Here is a 19,373-nt window from a genome sequence, read left to right as displayed (position 1 = left end):
AGAGATTTTTGTCCCCCATAAATACGGGATTGTGGTTCGATCCAATTGGGGGAAGAGTCGACACTGGCGGGGGTTTCTGGCTATTAAAAAGGATCTGGGTTCAGGAACATAATGTATCATGGCTGGGGGGGGGGGGGGCAGTTGTGGGGGAGTATTGTGATGAGTGTGAGCTGGGGGCGGAGCAGAGGTCCCGCTTCCGCGCTGTAGTGCGACACAGCAGTCAGATTTACAGCTTTGAGCCTCTAGGTAATTCTCCTGATTCATCTCTTGAATTACATAAAGCAGCTGTGCACCAGCGTGGCCCCCCCTCACTCTCCCCCCTCCCCCCTCCATGTTTTATCACACTGTGAGACGCAGAACCGCAGAGCAGATCCATCTGGGTGTCGGCCGCTCGCATCTCCCATCCCGCCTGGTAATAATGGCGGAGTTCTTATTTGCTTGTTTAGCGGATGCTTTGTGTTCAGAGCGGTGGTGCTGTCGCCCTCCGACTCTCCGCTGGCGGCAATTGCTGTCCGTGCCCAACGAGTGCCCAACCTTTCCATTCACATTCCTTTGTCGTGCAGAATCCTTTCACATTCCTTTCACATTCCTTTGTCATTGTACCAAACAGACTACACTGTGTAGAAGGAGAAGACTCCGTACCCGCGAAATGTGGCGTCTTGCAGAGACTGCCCGCCCCCGCAGCCAATGTAGACAAGGTCGCCTGTCACGTGACACCTGTCACATGACAGTGTTTTCCAGCTTGTAGTGGTCTCTGCTTGTTTCGGTGTCTCGGTTCTGCATTTCAAATTTCAAAACTCAGATAGGATGTGTATATAGTTCTGATAGAACCCTCACTGTTTTAAGGGTTGGGGCTGTGAGTTTTAGTGACGCGGAGGATATACATCTGATGCTGTCGGTTCTGCCGACAGCACTCTCATTCTTACTTTCTGACCAAGTTCCTTCCCCAAACTGCGTGTGGGGGGGGGGGGGGGGGTCCTGTGTTTTCTAAACTATTATTTTCTCTGTGCTGATATTTGATCCAGGTCTAACATCAGCAGTATAACATCACTGCTCCCTCTGACTCCCTCTCACCCCAGGTCTGATCTCTGTGTCATACGATGAGTGGGACTACACCCTGGAGGCCCGGGTTCGTGATGGGGTAGCTGTTATCGCCATGGCGACCTCCACCATGATGCTCGACAGGGGGCCACACACCCTTCTGAAGTCTGAGTGCCATGGAGCCCCGGACAAGAAGGGAACTGGCAATCCTAACGAAGTGCTCAGGTGATGCGATTGCGTCTCGTTTCCCAGGCAACCCCAGCGAGACACAAAAAGCTACTGATGCCGGTGATGTGCCGCAGTGCTCAGCGTTTTAATCAGTCCTGTCGGCATTGGAGACGGAGGACGTCGCCACTGTGGACCTGACTGGCGTATTTGGTTTTATATGCCTGAGTTGTTTTGGTATGAAAGCCGCTGTCGCTTAGGAAGACTGAAGTTCCATTCGTGGACGTTCATCTAAAAGCCTGTCCCTTTCATGGCTTCTTTTCTAGGTCCTTACTGTAATGATGCCTTGTGTGAGTAGTAGGAGCCTTTGTGAGCCTTCCACCTTGACCGTTTCCTGCAGTTCCACCTGGTAGCGGAGAGAGAGGGGTTAAAGAGCCACATTGCTGGGCTATACTTTTAAACTAATTTCAGCTTGTGTTTCTCCACCTGTTTCTGTGTGTTTGGCTTTGCTTTCCCTGTATTTGATTCTTTTTTTGTCATTTAGGTGTCATGTAGCTTAGGTTAATGCAACTGCTTCTTAATTAAATTCATGCATTTATGCACTGGACCTCTTACACCGTGCTCTCCCATTAAACACGTTTGCAGTCTCAGGAAGGCAATTAAGTCCAGTTTAGCACTTAATGTAATTAGCCTCCAGTGTTTCGTAGCCTTATCATGCTAACCTTTACATTTTTCTTATTGACCTGTGTAAAAACATATTCTTGAAGTGAACAAACAAATAAAAATATACGGGTGAAGAAAAACAGCAGTTAAATAAGAATTTTATTGTCATGAATTAAAAAAAAAAATATATATATATATATATATATATATATATATATATATATATATATATAAACATAATGTGCTTTCAGAATAGTAGTAGTTTTCAGGCCATCACCTGTTACGAACATAAAATACTGTCTAGCTACTTTGTCTTAATTTGGACCTTTCTCACCCGTAAACACTCACCCCCAAACAGCAGACGTAAGCGGTACTGTGCGTGTCCAGGTGTAAAATAAATTTCCTAAGGCAGTGAGTAATCACTGCTAAAGGCAGTAAGCGCTCAGCGGACTGTCATCGTTCAAGGTGCCCGCAGATGGCTCTGTTCTAAGCCCTGAACCCTGTTCTTCTCTTAGATTCATTATTAACGGTGCCACATCTGTTACTCCCAGTCCTCACTCATGCTTAGACGTTCCTACAGAGCAGCACAAACAGCCCACAGGTCCCAGGTCCCTAATAACCACCACCCCCCCGTCAGTTTCCACACCCCACCCCCCCTTTGGCCACTTCCCCTAGTCTTGCAGTGTTTCCATTAACACAGTAAACTGCCCTGTTCTCACCTCCGTCTTTCAGCTTAACACGGTGTCTGGTACATGCGAGCGTCCAGCTTGCAAACGTACAAGTCTCCCCCACCCCCACGCCCCCTCGTCGCCTCCGCTGCTCGTTCCCGAGTAGCGAGACAGTGCAGGCAACAAGCATCTCATTTCCATAGGTGCTGGGCACAAACACTCCCCCTATCACCACTATTTGACTAATTGCATCGGAGTTTAATTTATTTCTAATTAATATTGTTGCTCGTCTTTTGAATCCATCCAGTACGTATTTTATGCGGCTGTGTGTGTGCAAACATGGGTGGATGTGTGCGTTAATGTATACTTATTCATGCTTTATTTGGTTATTTGCAAAAACTGGAAGGGAACAAGTAGTTACATGCCTATTTAACTTGTCTGTGTGGGAACGTGTGTGAGAGCAGATAACTGTAGCAGGATGCAACCATATGCTTCTTTAGACATAAAAGTACAGTTGAACAGAGAGGGAGCAGCAACCAGAGTTAAAAAAAAAAAACGGTCTACCTTTTTCTTCCTGCTGCTCTCTCTGTGAGGTTATAGTTGCCATGGCAACACAGCAGCCCGTTTGGATATCGCAGTGGTTGTGGGTACCATGGCAACATGTGTGTAGCACTCCGTACTAAGCGAAGGTCGGCGGCTGTAGGTACAGTGCTGGCACACGTAAGTGGTGCTGCAGGCACTTAAGTAAAAACGTACAAGATGTTCACCTGTAATGACGGCTTCGCCATGTCCTGTTGCCCTGGCAACAGCTGTCCATGGTGCTCCTTTTCTGTAACCGGCAGCCCATTCTTCAGTAGAATGCGGTTCATGTGTAAGTAGTTTGTGTTCCACGTTGCAGGGGCTGTAACGAAGCACACGCTTGTGGACTGCTACTGTATGGGTGGTACTGAGGTCTGTCAGCGGGAGGGGTTGTGGGTAGTGTGACGCAAGTCCGTCAGCATGGAGCCCTCAGCTGAATTATAGTGTGCTGTTTTACCGCGAGCCATATGGGGGGCACGATACACCTGACCCCTTTAAGGAAGGAGCATGCACTTGCGGGCTTAATTTCCTTATTTATTTGTATGTTGTATGCATGTTTTTGAAGTAGAGTGTTGCTATGGAAACAGTTTCCCACAGAGACAGAGGAGGAGACAGCGGGGGGGGGGGGGGGAGCAGATGACAGGAACGCTCACAGAATGCTCATGTAGTGTCTGGCATCAAGCGCAGGATAAGCACGTCATGTACGCGGTAAGCGAGCCGCACGAACATGGCGTTTCTAACACCGGCTCTCTCCGGCTGCCTTGCTCAGGTACCTCATGAACGTGACGTTCGAGGGCCGTAACCTGTCCTTCAGCGAGGATGGTTACCAGATGCACCCCAAGCTGGTTATCATCCTGTTGGACAAGGAGAGGCAGTGGACCAGAGTAAGCGCCGCCCCATCCCACAACACCTCTGGCCTCCTCACGGTTTATCTCTCCTCACTCCCTCGATCTATATTCCATCCTCCGACCAGAGAGCAGGGTGACTTCACACCCAGGGCCTGCCTCATCTTTAACTATCAGGCCCCTTTCCAGATTGCCTTCCTTTGGGTTCTAATGAGCTTTCCTCTGTCTTTACTCCTTTGAAGAGCTGCAAAATGTCCGGGCTGCCCGATTCTCTTGTGGACAATGTTAGCTGTACTCCCCCTCCCCGATCTGGCAGCCCTACTCCCCCATTTCATATCCCTGATGTACTGCAGGGCCCAGACTTTTCCTCGCTGGGCCGCGTCTCGCTCTGATGTCTTTTCGGCCTCCCCGCTCCCCTCCCTCCGGCCCTCGCTGTGGCAGTCCCCTCCCTCTGGCCCTCGCGGTGGCAGTCCCCTCCCTCTGGCCCTCATTGTGGCAGTCCCCTCCCTGTTTTCTCTGCGCCCAGGCCACGATTCGTCATGCAGTTTTGATGACTCGCAGACAGTCGCTCAGAGAAAAGGCTCCGACGTGATTTTTTGTAGTTATTGTGTTAGTATCATCTAGAGATGGAAAGTTCAAGTCCAGAAAGTACAAATCCAGACCAAGATTTTGTTCCAATCAACCAGTACATAGTAAATGTGACTCTGTACTCAACTGATTGACTGAAACACAATCTATGTCTGAATTTGTACTTTCTAAACCTGAGTTTTCCACCTCTGGTTATCACCATTGTCTGAGAAAGCCTGATTACAGGCAGGAAGTTACTATGGAGTTATTTACATATCAATCATTTGATGATGGCGTAATGGTGCAAATCACAGTGAAATCTGATCTGAAGTCACAAATAAAGGACAGACATTGAGGAGAGAAAAGGGTCTTTCCTTCCTTCTGCTCTTTCCTTCCTCTGCTCCTCACCTCTATCCTTTCCTGTCCATATCCCAGGTTGGGAAGTGGGAGAATGGATCGCTGAGCATGAAGTACCACGTGTGGCCTCGCTTTGAACTGTACTCGGATGCCGAGGAGCGCGAGGATGATCACCTGTCCATTGTCACACTGGAGGAAGCGCCCTTCGTCATCGTGGAGGACGTGGACCCGCTGAGTGGCACCTGCATGAGGAACACAGTGCCCTGCAGGAAACAGCTCAAATTCCAGTGAGAGTATATTCCAGTCTTGCCCTCCTCCCACAGCCCCGCCCCGTTTGCATCCCTGTCCCTCCCACAGACACACCCTCCTCCCTCAGTCTTGCCCTGTCCGTCTCACAGCGACATTCTCCTCTCTGTCTTGCCCTGTCCGTCCCACAGCCACACCCTCCTCTCTCAACCCCGCCCTGTATGCAGCCCTGTCCCTCCCACAGACACACTCTCCTCTCTGTCTTGCCCTGTCCCTCTCACAGCGACACTCTCCTCTCTCAGTCTTGCCCTGTCCCTCCCACAGCCTCACTCTCCTCCCTCAGCCCTGCCCCTCCCATAGCCACACCCTCCTCCCCCAGCCCTGCCCCTCCCATAGCCACACCCTCCTCCGTCAGCCTCGTCCTGTCTCTCCCATAGCCACACCTTCCTCCCTCAGCCCCACCCTGACCCTCCTATAGCCACACCCTCCTCCCCCAGCCCTGCCCCTCCCATAGCCATACCCTCCTCCCTCAGCCCAGCCCTGACCCTCCTATAGCCACACCCTCCTCCCTCAGCCCCGCCCTGTCCCTCCCATAGCCACACCCTCCTCCCCCAGCCCTGCCCCTCCCATATCCACACTCTCCTCCCTCAGCTCCGCCCTGACCCTCCCATAGCCGCACCCTCCTCCGTCAGCCTCGTCCTGTCCCTCCCATAGCCACAGCCTCCTCCCTCAGCCCCACCCTGTCCTTCCCTCCATCTATAGCTACACCCTGTTCTGATTTTCTCTGCTGCACCCCCAAACAACTCACCAGTCCTCCATATTTTCATGAAAAGCCATAGTTATAAAGTTTTTTTGTTTGCCCACCCATGTGCCTGCTGACCACTACATCCCCTCTCTGTCCCTCTTTAGCATCACCTTGCCTTCCTCGGTGACTTCCTCCTCCCTTGCCCCTGTCCCCTTTCTTTGTCCCTCTTTCCATACCCTGTTTCTGTATCTATGACCCGATCTCTGTCGCCTGCATTGACCCCTATAACCTTGCACCCTGTCACTTTTATTAAAGCGTTTTCCTGTATTTAAAGTCTGTGCTGTATAGCTTATTCAGCTAAATACTGAATGTAATTTTTGGGAGTTGCTGTCATTTTCATACTATGTTTCTAAAATGCATGACTTGTCTCATTGCTTCTGTTTTATAGGTCATGCACTTACATTGACACACCTCTGAACTAATATGTTATTCCTATTTTTGATTTGATATGGTATTCTGGCTTCAGCAGTATCAGCACATCACTCAGCTCCCTGTGTCCCTGTACTCACCTCTTTGTTGATCTTTTTGACGCTGTACAGATTCTTCCCCTTCACTTTCTTTCCCTCAGCTTCTGTCCTTCATGCCTTTGTAGTTTTCTTTGTTCCCATCATTGACGTTTCCTCTCTCTTTTTGCCTACACCTTGCTCTCTGTCATGCTTTCATTCTCTTCACCTCTTTCATTCTCTGTTGTTTTCTTGTACTAGGCTTGGCTCAAAAGGGGGGGGCTACGGTGGGTCTGGCCTACCGAATCATGAACTTGACCCACCCCAAAGGCTGGGAAAATGCCAGCCAATCACTGAATGATTTGATTATGGTAAACATGAGCATGCCATCACCAACCCAACATCTACACCATGGCCTGACCTCCTTCCTTCAGCTGTTGCTTCGCACATCCCTGCACTCCTCCTCCTTCACTTCTGGACTCCTTGTACAATGCCTCCCTCTCCATCTTTGGCCTCAGCAGCCCTAACGCTTCACCGCTCTCTGTTCCTCACCCCACCTCCTTTCAGCAACCAGACCAAAGAATCCGGCATCTACATCAAGCGTTGCTGTAAGGGCTTCTGCATCGACATCCTCAAGAAGATCGCCAAGTCAGTCAAGTTCACCTACGACCTCTACCTGGTGACCAACGGCAAACATGGCAAGAAGATTAATGGCACGTGGAACGGCATGGTCGGGGAGGTGCGTCGCTGTAATCCTAGTCTGACGTTGATGCACACAATGTTTGTGGAGTCAAACTGCACCAGCTGGACTGAGAAGCCCAATTTGTGGCATTTCCATTAATGACCTGTCTTTGGTGTGGTGGATTTCATCACCTTTTCGTAGCTCCTCCAAATGACCTGAACTGCTTAGGTTACCTCGGCAACATACAGTGCTCACAGAAAGTCTTGGGATACTTGCTTAATTCTGTAACAATTCCATTGTCGAGCAATGTTTAAGATATCTGTACCAATCTTCCACTTTTTATTGTCATTTTTTGACTGACTTATTCAGTGTTGTTCTTACTATTTTGCTATTAATTTCAGTTGTAGTCATTGGCTCTCAAAGACATACAAAACACAAATGTTACGTGATTTATGTTATTGCAACGGTATTACTAAATTAAAAGCGCCCAGTGAGACTGCTTGTCAATGAACCTTTTACTTAGAACAGGTCTTTTAAGATTAAAATTTGGGTTTCAGTTTATTATTACTTCAAATGAATATTTAACTTAAAACTACTGGTTGCTTCTACTATTATATATTTCTTGTAAACAAATGCATAGAGTAATAATGGTGGAAAAAAAAACAATCTGCAATATTTTAATCGAATTAAGCAAGAGTGTCAAAACTTTCTGTAAGCGCTGTATAAAAAACACCGCCCTGTCGAGATGTATGCAGCTGTTCCCTTCAACTGTGATTGAAGCCACGAGCCTTAAGCCCCTTTAGGGTGCTGTAGTGTGCAGTTGGCCCCTGGGGGTGTTTGCATGTGGCTCCGCCCCACATCTCGCCCTCCGTCATGCTGCCTGCTGGCTTTCCCGACAGGGCGTCTGGGTGACATCCAAACCACTGTTCAAATTAGATATATAATTTTTTTTTGTTTTCCCAGCAACCCCCATCGCCTGAAAGCTCAGTGTCTCTCACACTGTTTAAATGTCAACCATCGGCTCAGTAGGGGAATCTTCTCGCTCGAAAGATGGCAATTATGGTTGCCCCGCGCGCAAGGTTGTTAGACAGAGGTTAGACACAGTCGTCTCTCCCTTAGATACATGGGTTATAACAAAACTTGTCGTCCAGGTATTCCCAAGCAAGGAACAGACAGGAACATCTGCTTTTTTTTTGGTTGTCACGCTTTAGTGTCTGTGCAGAACAGACTCCTAAGACCAGAAGGCTTGCTGTGTTGTTAAGGTCCCTGTGTGTGAGATGTCCGTGTTTAGGAACTTGACATGGTAATGCTGCGCTGCGTGTGAACCTTTGCGGTCAGCGCCACGTTACAGGGCGGGTTCATGAAATTGGAGCGGGCGCCTAGATGTGTGAGCAGCCTGTCCATTATCTCAGATCAGCCCCGTCTGAAGGTTTCTGCTTTGTGTAATTTGATTAAACGAGAGAAGCAGGAAGTGACAGGAAGGTTGTGGCGGGGGGGCGGGAACAGGGGCGTTGGTGAAGGTGGGGACCTTGGGGGGACAGGAGCATGGACAGTCAGGAGGAAGCTAGACCAGCAACACACAGAAACAGACACAGCAACACGCTGACAAATTATGAGCAGGACAGCGGCACACGCAAACAGACATGCCAACATCGCCAAACTATAACCATGACAGGGGCACATGTGAACAGACACGTCAACACATCACCAAATTATGAGCAGGACAGCGGCACACGCAAACAGACATGCCAACACCGCCAAACTATAACCATGACAGGGGCACATGTGAACAGACACGTCAACACATCACCAAATTATGAGCAGGACAGCGGCACACGCAAACAGACATGCCAACACCGCCAAACTATAACCATGACAGGGGCACATGTGAACAGACACGTCAACACATCACCAAATTATGAGCAGGACAGCGGCACACGCAAACAGACATGCCAACACCGCCAAACTATAACCATGACAGGGGCACATGTGAACAGACACATCAACACACCACCAAATTATTAGCAGGACAGCCCCACCACTCTCTCTATCTCTTACACACACTCACACACACACACACACACACACACAGACGCGCACGCTTATAGCTTATTAACTCGGACAGTTTCGTCCCACTTTAGTGTAGCACCACAGAGCCCAGGTATTTAGGGCTAAATATACCTGTAGTGATGGTTACTAGGAGGTTAGTGGAGGGGGGTGCCTATTTCGAGCCACCATGACCCACTATAATAACCCAGTTTCACATAGAAACAGTGCCGATGGCCAGCTTGGTCTGGCTGATGGGCGTGTGAGGATCCCTCCCGCACCTTGCTGAGGTCTCACCCTCCTCTCCCCCACATTTACCCCCCCCCAGTTCATTCCTAGTTCAATCCATCAGCACAATCTATGCATCTGTTCACACAATAGCTGAAGTTTTTAAAAAGATGCGGACGAGGCTGTGAGAAGTGTTGGGAGCAGCAGGGTGGGGGATTGCCCCGTCCCTGTAGACGCGCTGCTCACTGCCCACCCAGGGTGCCAGGTACTGCACATCCGGATGGCGATGATGTCACACACTCTGTCCCAGCAAGAGGGCTAACCCCCCCCCCACGCTCTGTTCTCTGTTCCCCCTCCCAGGTGGTGGTGAAGAACGCTCACATGGCGGTGGGCTCCCTCACCATCAACGAGGAGAGGTCAGAGGTCATCGACTTCTCCGTGCCGTTCATAGAGACCGGCATCAGCGTCATGGTCTCCCGCAGCAATGGGACGGTCTCCCCCTCTGCCTTCTTGGGTTCGAGCCAGTCATCCATTTTATCCTTTTCATAAAATCGTTGAGCATCTTCTTACAGCACAGAAAATATGCAGCTGCTTGAGTATTTCTGTTTGCCCTCCGCCCCCCCCCGCTCTCTCTTTCAGAGCCCTTCAGTGCAGATGTGTGGGTGATGATGTTTGTGATGCTGCTGCTGGTGTCGGCGGTCGCTGTCTTCGTGTTCGAGTATTTCAGCCCGGTCGGGTACAACCGCTGTCTGGCAGATGGCAGAGGTGAGGGGGGCTACTGTCAGCAGGGGGCAGCTGGGGCTCACGGTGGGGGTTGGCCACGGCTCAGTGAAAGACTCCCCCAGAGGGACTCCCAGTGATGCCCATCCATCCATCCATCCATCCTTCATGCGCTCATAAGCACACGCTATGGCCAATTCAGGCACCAGCTGCCCTAACCACACGCCTGTGCATTGCGGCAAGAAACCTGATTACCAGGAGATTTTGGCCTGAGCTTCAAGACCAGTGTTTCTCAAACTGGTCCTCAGGGGACCCTCAAACAGTCCACATTTTTGCTAAACCTTGGGCTGTCTGGGGATCCTCAAGGACCGGTTTGCGAAACCTGTAGACTTCTATACCTGATGTGTTTTTCCTTTTTCATTTTAGTTACACAAATTTTTCAGTTTATTTCATTAAATTCGGTCAATATATTATTATGTATTATTTATGCCCAGAGCTCGTACTCACCTTTGTTTTGTTTATATTTCCAGTCCATGTTTGTACATTAAGTTTTCTTAACGTGGGCTGTCTGGCAGGGAGCTGGGAGGGAGCAAAAATGTGGACCGTCTGTAGGTTCCCGAGGACCGGGTTGGGAAGCTCTAAATGAATGCTGGTTTTGAACAGACGTGCCTGTTGTGCATGTTATTAAAAGTGCTCTCTGGACAATACAGAAAGCTTAATTAGCTGGTGTGCAGACTCTCGGTTTATTTTGTGCCCTCACGCTCCCGCCCAGCCTCCAGAAGGACCCGTTCCGCTTAAACGCAGCGGGACTGCCAGAGCTCAGTGGTGGGGCACCTCAGAGTTAAAGGACGGGTCCGGGGGGGTTGGCCCTGCAGGCCATAGTTCGCTCTGCAAGTCCTCCTGCAATCCATTGTCTATAATTTGTTTCCCTGTGTGGCAATACAGGCTCCTTGTTCTGTTCTAAAGCTGATTTGGCTCAGTGGGCTAAGTCTCTGTGCCTGTGATTGGAAGGTCGCTGGTTTGAGCCTGGCCTAGGCAGAATAGGCATGCCTGTGGGCCCTTGAGCAAGGCCCTAAACCCTAAGCTCCATGGGTGCCGCTGCAGGTGGCTGTTTTATGCTGCCAAGCTTGCTCTCACCTATGTATATGTCTCTGTGTCATGGAGAGCCAGATGGGGTAGGCGAAAAGGGAATTTGTCAACTGGGATCAGTAAAGCATCATTACTGTTATTATTTTGTGTTGCATCATGGGTACTGGACCATTGTGCACCATTCTGGCTCCACAACCCCCTGGATTCAGCTGTTTCACGGTTTGGCTTCAGTGAAGTAAGCTAGATGCGGTAACCACGACGACGTGATTCACTCTTCACTTTCCCTGCCTGACCCCTTCCCCACCCAGAGCCGGGCGGTCCATCATTCACCATCGGCAAGGCCATCTGGCTGCTCTGGGGTCTGGTGTTCAACAACTCCGTCCCCGTTCAGAACCCCAAGGGAACCACCAGCAAGATCATGGTGTCCGTCTGGGCCTTCTTCGCCGTCATCTTCCTGGCCAGCTACACGGCCAACCTGGCTGCCTTCATGATCCAGGAAGAGTACGTGGACCAGGTGACTGGGCTCAGCGACAAAAAGGTACAGCCGTCCCCAACCGCCTTCTCCAAGTGCTTGCCCCCCCCCATCCCCTGTGATTTCGCACATTTAGAACGAATGGAGTCCAAGTCTGTTTGACTGACAGCAAAGACATGATTAACCTAATGCCATGTTACCAAGCAGTCCATGTGTGTCAGCCATCAGATGCAACATCTCCTGTCATCATGGTTCTTCTACTGCATGTGTATGCCATGTGACTCCTCCCCCCCCCATTATCCCTAACAGCTTTTTGCAAAAGCCCTCTAGATATCTCCTTTTTAACTAACTCCCATCCTAACCTCCCTGCACGCCCGTAGTTCCAGAGGCCGAACGACTACGCACCGCCCTTCCGCTTCGGCACAGTCCCCAACGGCAGCACGGAGAGGAACATCCGGAACAATTACAAAGAGATGCATACCTACATGGTCAAGTTCCACCAGAAGAACGTGGACGAGGCACTGTACAGCCTAAAGACCGGGTGAGTGGCTGCAGGGACCCGGGAGGCGAGGCTGAGAGCAGGGCTACGATAGAAACTGCAGGCTGCTCCTGGATATGCCTGTAGGCGCGAGCCCTAGTACTGATTAGGAGGTTATCTGCCGTCCAGATATCCAGGCTGTGTGGCATCAATAGGTCACAGATCAATTAAGAACCAAGCAGTGAAGATTATTCAGAAGCTATTCGTGCAGAGTTCTGTTGTCCGTCATTTAACTCTACATACTCCTGCCGTCTTTACAGCAAGCTGGATGCCTTCATATATGACGCAGCCGTGCTGAACTACATGGCTGGCAGGGATGAAGGCTGTAAGCTGGTCACCATCGGCAGCGGATACATCTTTGCCACCACAGGCTATGGCATCGCGATTCAGAAGGACTCTGGTTGGAAGAGGTCGGTGGACCTGGCCATCCTGCAGCTCTTCGGAGATGGTAAACCTTCCGTGACCCGGAGCCTGTGCTTCGCTCCACCGTATAAAACCTGCTTCTGGCCAGCCATAAATACACATAACACTGATTTGACACGTGAGTGTGCGTAGCCTCTCCCAAACGTGCTGGGGGGGATATCACGTTCAATCTCATTTATTACCATCGCCGCCTGTCTGTAAGTGGCTGATGGTGGATTGATTCTGGCATGGCCTAAGCCAATCGTGTCACAGCTCTGATACGCGCCATCAGGGCCTCTGTCTATGTCTGCAGAACTGTAATACAGCAGCAGCAGGCAGACCGCTCCACCGGGACGCCCCAAGAGGCTGCCTGCACCCCCTTGTTAGCCAGTGTTTAGTCTCGTTTGTTTTCTAACTTATATTTTCAGCAGCAAGAGGGAAGGGCAGTCGTGGTTAATTTGGGGTGCGTCGTAAAAATATGGTGAGAACTAAAGTTCAGGTCTGTCCTAGGTCCTTGTGCGCTGACAATTCAAACCAGGACACTGTCGCTGCTGGTGCCTCTAGACTGTGTGTGTGCATTTTGTTTGTATGCGAATGTGGGTCAGTTCAGAGTTTAAGCCCACTATGTACAACGTACGGCTGCCTATATTTGGGTCATAGTTTGGTTTGATCCCATTCCTCATTATGTGCCGTATATGTGTGTGTTGTTCCTGAACGTGCCTTATGAACATGTGAGTGGTCTTTGTGTGTATGCGTGCCTTCACCTTCCCAAGTGAATGTGGGCCAGTGCAAAGTGTCTCAGCCCTTCGCCGTAAGTGATCCTCAGTCCTCCCAGAATTTCAAAGTCACTTCGACACACCCGGACGTGCACATTCTCGCCGCGGCCTACTTTAATGACACTGCTGTGCATGCACGCATGCCTCAAGAACGAACGGGACATGGGCAGGCAAGATGTAGGTGTTTTGGGAGTGGGGTAAGGGGCAGTCAGTAAGGGACATGGGTGGTTGGTATCCCAGAAGTCCCTGCAACACAGACTGGTTAACTCTCTCCCTTGCCTTGACTAAACATATAGAAAAATGTTAGTGAGATGTCAAGAGTTAATTGTCTTTTATCAGATCACTGTAACAGGTGTTTTGAATAAAATGCTAAACTTAATCCCCATCTTCTCCATCATCTTTGTTCTTTATTTAACTTCCCATGATTTTCTTCCTCTCAACCTTGAGGGTGAGTGAGCCTCTTGAGTGAGGCCCTCAATAATTAACAATAATCTGCATCTCCCTCACCCCCCCTCCATCTATTCTGCCTTTGTCCTCCCTCCACCAAGGTGAAATGGAGGAACTGGAGGCGCTTTGGCTGACTGGCATCTGCCACCATGAAAAGAACGAGGTGATGAGCAGCCAGCTGGACATCGACAACATGGCGGGGGTTTTCTACATGCTGGGGGCGGCCATGGCGCTCTCGCTCATCACCTTCATCTGCGAGCACCTCTTCTATTGGCAGCTGCGCTTCTGCTTCATGGGTGTCTGCTCCGGCAAGCCCGGCATCACATACTCCATTAGTAGGGTGAGTAGGAGCAGGACCCTGGGGTGGCTGTTTCACTGCCTGTTTTCCTGTAATCTAAGAAATGGGGAAGAAAGAGCCTCACGTCCCGCTGACTTAATCAACATATGAGGAGAACCTCCAGGGTGGCTAATTCACTGCCTGTTTTTCTTTGTTCTAAGAATGAAGGAAGAAAAAGCCTACTCCATCAGCATGACTTATATAGGCGTACCTCCAGGGTGCCTGTGTTACTTTCTGATTTCCTTTCCCAAAACAGATGGCTCTCCTTGTCACCATCTTTACGGGAAATTTCTGGTTTATTATTAAGTTTCTTCTCTTTCATCAAGTTAAAATTAACCCGACCTTGAATAAGAGTATACAGCTGCCTGAGTGTGGGGGTCATTGTACTTTAAGTAGTTTGCCTTTGCCTCCAAAGATGACGTCAGAAGTTAGACGCGACAGGATTCAACTCGGTGTGTGGGCTTAGCAGATTGTCAGATCCCGGTTTCATTCTCGCTCTTTCTGGGCAACGAATAACCCCGCTTTAATGAGGTGTTTACATAAGTGCTCGCAACAAAGTATGTTTCTAGTCATAGTAAATATTTGCACCACACTTGGCCAAACCCAGCGTCGCACTTCGGGACAGGAATACTTGTAGAAATTGCGACGAAGATCGGTCACACTCGGTTGGTTTCACTTTCCCTAAGCACTCCCTCGTAGTCCAAGCCTCTTCTTGGAGCAGACGCTGCGGTGCCAATTCTGTTGACATTTTGAACACAACTCTCAACGCTCCGCACCACCAGGCGACTTCCGCCAGGGCCACTGTGATTTACATGCATGGGAATGTGCATCTTGTACGATGAATCATTGTGACATCATGTAACAGCTCACCAGATGTCTGTAGCAGGGCCCACCTACTGCGTGTCACTTCTTCTTCCACACCTTACCCCTCTTTGGCCTGCTCGTACACCTGGACCCATCCCCCGGGAGTTAATTCTGCGAGACTCTGCCCGAGATTTCTCTCTCTCTCTCTCGACGGCGTCGCCCATTGCTGGAGGAAGGGCTGAAACGGCACATTAATACCTCCCCTGAATCAAAGCGTCCACAGAGAGATGCCGGAGCAATGGAAGGGTAGTGCAGTAAAGGCGGCTCGGCAAAATATTAGACAATAACATCCCAGGGAAAACAATGTTATATTTATAAGCAGGCCAGAGATCAGTGTAGCTGAACAACCTAAAGTGGAAAGACAGCTGGGGGGTGGGGGGTAGCATGCAAACTAGCAGTCAAAGAAGGTCTTGGATATAAACATGGGAGATGCACAATAAAAAATATGGGGGGACAGATACTCTGCCATTCCTAGGTGTCGGGAGGATGAGTGAAAAAGGACAAATTTGCTTGCTAGGACTGTGTATTAAATGGTAATATCCACCCCCCCAGCATCCCCACAAGTCAACTTTGACCTTTACTTTGTTTGCCTTGTATCGTCTTCTGAAGAACAGAGCATTTCTTTTATACGTCTGTCTGTCATGCACCGTTGATTTATGTCTTGTGTGTTATCGTCCGCCGTTGAAAGCGAATGTCCTCCCGTCATTTACTCTGACAATCTCTTTGTGTCGTCTTCTCCACTCCAGTTTTGTACCATGACATGGTCTTGATGGCTCGGTATTAAAGCCCCCATTGTTCTCATGTATCTTAATCATGTTGATTAAGTTCCAGGCAAGTCCCACCAGTCTCTCATGTTCCCCTCCCCAGTCTCTTTCTCTGCCAAGTATGCATTACTCATATGTGTTTTGGATATACTTTATATATTCCAATGTGTCGTCGGTTGGGAATACATACATTTCTCTAGCCCTTCTCCTGATCCCTCCATGCGTCCCCACCTACAGGAAATCTACAGCTGCATCCATGGTGTCCAGATCGAGGAGACCAAGTCACCCATGAATTCGCCCTCAGCCACCATGAACAACACGCATTCCAACATCATGAGGCTGCTGCGAACGGCCAAGAACATGGCCTCGCTCTCGGGAGTCAATGGCTCTCCGCACAGCGCTTTGGACTTCATCCGGCGCGAATCATCTGTCTACGACATCTCAGAGCACCGGCGCAGCCTGGCTGGCCACTCAGACTGCAAGCCGCCCTACCTGGCCGAGGACAACATGTTTAGCGACTACATCAGCGAGGTAGAGAGGACGTTTGGGAACCTGCAATTGAAGGACAGCAACCTGTACCAAGACCACTATCTGCACCACTACCCGGGTTCGGGGTCCGGGCTAGCCTTGGGCATGTCCGGGCCCCCACCCAATAGACCACATAGTCTTGGGAGTGCAAGCTCATTAGAGGGTGGCATGTTTGACTGTGATAGTCTTGGGGGTGGGGTGGCCCCAATTTTCACCACTCAACCTCGACCCTCTCTGACACACAGAAACAATAATAAGTTTGACCTGATTGCTGGCCAGACCCCATCCTCTGGTCAAGGGTTTAAGCAAGGATTAGCGGACCTTTACGGGAAATTCTCTTTCAAAGGTGCAGCCTCCAGCTCTGGGTTTATTGCGGGACAGGACCGGTACTGTGGGGGAGGATTTGGAGGGGGTGGAGACGACGGGAACATTCGGTCAGATGTGTCAGATATTTCCACTCACACGGTCACCTATGGCAACCTGGAAGGGAACGCCAAGAAGCGCAAACAGTATCGGGATAGCCTGAAAAAGAGGCCTGCCTCGGCTAAGTCGAGACGGGAGCTGGATGAGATCGAGCTCGGGTACAGGAGGCGGCCCCACCACTCTGCACACCACCACTACCATGGGTCCCAAGCCCACCGCTCGGCCTCCCCACCCCTGTTTCCATTGGACCGGAAGTCCCAAAGAGGGACAGGAGGTGCTGGTGGTAACTGCTCTTCATATATGTTCCGTGACAAAGAGGGCTTAAGGGACTTCTACTTGGACCAGTTTCGGCCAAAGGAAGGGGTGCCTCAATGGGAGCATGTGGATTTGACTGATGGTCCTGGAGGTGGTGGGGGAGGCCTGGTGAGTGGAGCAGGTGGATGTGGTGCTGGTGGTGTGGCCGGAGCGGGGGGTAACTGTACCAGTCTGGTGCCGGTGGATGACTTCATGAAAGGCAAAGGCAAGAAGCCAGATTGTAAGAGCGGCGTGGTGGGCGGAGTGAATACAGGTGCCTCTGGTCCACAGACTGTCCCAGGGGTCACCAGCGGAGGACTGGCTGGGGGGGATTGGGAGTGCCGAAACTGCCGTGCAGGTGCAGGCGTCAAGCAGATGTCCCTGCATGGGAGTGGGGTAAGTGGGGGTGGAGTGTATTCAGGAGGACCTGGAGTAGGCAGCTGTGGGACCTCAGTGGGCGGAGTAGTGGGTGGTAACAGTCGTCCCAGTTCAGCCACCTGCATGCGGTGTGAAGCCTGCAAGAAGACAAGCAACTTGTATGACATCAGTGAGGACAACAACCACCTTTTGGAACAACTCAGTGGAGGAATGGGAGGCACGGGAGCTGGAGGGGTACAGTCCCAGACCCAGGCCCAGCGGAGAAAATCTGGGCTGGGTGGCAAGGCCTTGCGACGGCAACACTCATATGACACCTTTGTAGACCTGCAGAAAGAGGAGGCTGGCGGGGTTGGGGTCATGGGGGGAGTGGGCATGGGGGGTATGGGAGCTGGAGGTGCAGGGGGGATGTTGCCCCCACCCAGGAGTGTGAGCCTGAAAGACAAAGATCGCTTTGCGGAGGGCGGGAGTCCATATGCCCACATGTTTGAACGACATGGAGGATCGGAAAGAGACCGAGACAGAGATCCACTCTTCTTTGGTGGAGAGAGGGCAAAGGGGGCCTCCCCCTTTGGGCTGTTCCGAGGGGGTGAGGGAGGCCTGCATCGTCGATCATTTGGGGAGAGAGACAGCAGGGATAGGGAGAGCGAGATGATGGGAGGTGGAGGAGGTGGTGGAGGGGCGTATTCCTTGTCTCAATCCCTCTACCCTGACAAGGTGAACCAAAATCCCTTTATCCCTACCTTCGGGGATGACCAGTGCCTCCTTCATGGAGCCAAATCATACTACATAAAGAAGCAGCAGCAGCAGCAGCAACAGCTCATGAAGGGTAGCCGGAGTGACTTCAGGGGCTCTATGGGCGTGACTTCCTTCCTGCCCGCGTCTGCCACAGCCGGGGTGATGGCCAACGTGGCCCCAAGGTTTCCCAAGGAGCTGTGCCTTGGTGGGGTAGGTGGCGGCCTGGGGAACCACCTCGGGGGCCCCAGCAACAACAAGCTCCTGCCCTCCCGGGACGGGCTGGGCTTGGGCCAGGTACAGAGGTCCTTCAACACCTCCAGCAATGGGCACGTGTATGAGAAGCTGTCCAGCATAGAGTCTGATGTGTGAGGGGCTGGGGCGGGGGTAGGGGGTTGTTTTGACATGACGGGAGCTGGGCTCGAAGGGGCGAGGATAGCCACACAGTAACCACCACTGTCAAAAAAGCAAAGGAGTGAGAATCATAGGGTGGGGGAGGGGAGCAAGATAGAGTGAGTGTGAAGAAAATCAGGAAAATGAGAAGAGAGAGCAGTCTGTTGCATAGGGGCCAGGATGTCTTACCTTCCAACGTGGGATCAGCTGAACGAGATTGAAACCGCAACATGGACGGCTGTGATTTCTGTCTGCCTCCAGTGCAGCTTGGTGTCCGCTTGCCGTCATGACAGAAGAGTCTCAAGTGTAGCCATCCAGGAGAACGACAATGAAAAAGGGCTGTTTGAACAACATGAAGAAACGGGGGCTTCAGTGTCTTACCGCTGAATTCCAAGCCAGACAGCAGATAAAAAGTGCGGAAATAAAGGGGGGCACATGATCAAAATGGTTTCTCAGGCAGAAGTTAACAGCTCTGGAGAAATTTGTTTAATCCACATATCCATCCATAGCTCTCTTCTTTTTCCTTTACACCAAAACAAGAGTCATTGATCCTTGTTATGAAAATTACAATCATTAATGGAAATAATTCTTACTAATTCATGCTGAAGCGACAGGGTAAAAGCAACATTAATGCTAATTGTGAATAATGACGATAGTACTGATGTTCATAATAATGCTTAAGGTTGATTTTGAATTCTTTACGCTGTTTAGTATTTGTTGCTGTTTATTAGCTGACTACTGCAGGAAGCTCAATGTTTAATTAAATGAACAAACTGGAAGACAGAGAAAGCTATTAAGTTTTATGCTTTATTTTTATGATATCCATGCTCATCTCTTTGAAGTTTTCGAACAGTGCGAAAGGTGAAAGATTTGCACAGTGC

The 19,373-nt window shown here is 50.4% G+C and overlaps 1 protein-coding gene across 9 annotated transcripts in view; it reads left to right on the top strand.

The window, feature by feature from the left end:
• LOC125718277 (glutamate receptor ionotropic, NMDA 2B-like) overlaps nucleotides 1-18,471 on the top strand; it is a 50,663-nt gene extending 32,192 nt beyond the window's left edge. For all 9 annotated transcript variants that reach the window (XM_048991991.1, XM_048991990.1, XM_048991992.1 and 6 more), the window contains 11 exons: nucleotides 1,080-1,266; nucleotides 3,886-4,000; nucleotides 4,964-5,172; nucleotides 6,947-7,118; nucleotides 9,696-9,849; nucleotides 9,975-10,100; nucleotides 11,453-11,682; nucleotides 11,997-12,157; nucleotides 12,415-12,602; nucleotides 13,881-14,119; nucleotides 15,982-18,471. In XM_048991991.1, the coding sequence (XP_048847948.1) occupies nucleotides 1,080-1,266; nucleotides 3,886-4,000; nucleotides 4,964-5,172; nucleotides 6,947-7,118; nucleotides 9,696-9,849; nucleotides 9,975-10,100; nucleotides 11,453-11,682; nucleotides 11,997-12,157; nucleotides 12,415-12,602; nucleotides 13,881-14,119; nucleotides 15,982-18,471 (4,271 nt within the window). The remainder of the gene's footprint in view (nucleotides 1-1,079; nucleotides 1,267-3,885; nucleotides 4,001-4,963; nucleotides 5,173-6,946; nucleotides 7,119-9,695; nucleotides 9,850-9,974; nucleotides 10,101-11,452; nucleotides 11,683-11,996; nucleotides 12,158-12,414; nucleotides 12,603-13,880; nucleotides 14,120-15,981) is intronic.
• Nucleotides 18,472-19,373: the final 902 nt, after the last annotated feature.

Source organism: Brienomyrus brachyistius, chromosome 22, assembly GCF_023856365.1.
Source record: "Brienomyrus brachyistius isolate T26 chromosome 22, BBRACH_0.4, whole genome shotgun sequence".
NCBI lineage: Eukaryota > Metazoa > Chordata > Actinopteri > Osteoglossiformes > Mormyridae > Brienomyrus > Brienomyrus brachyistius.
This window is presented reverse-complemented; position numbering and strand designations above follow the sequence as displayed.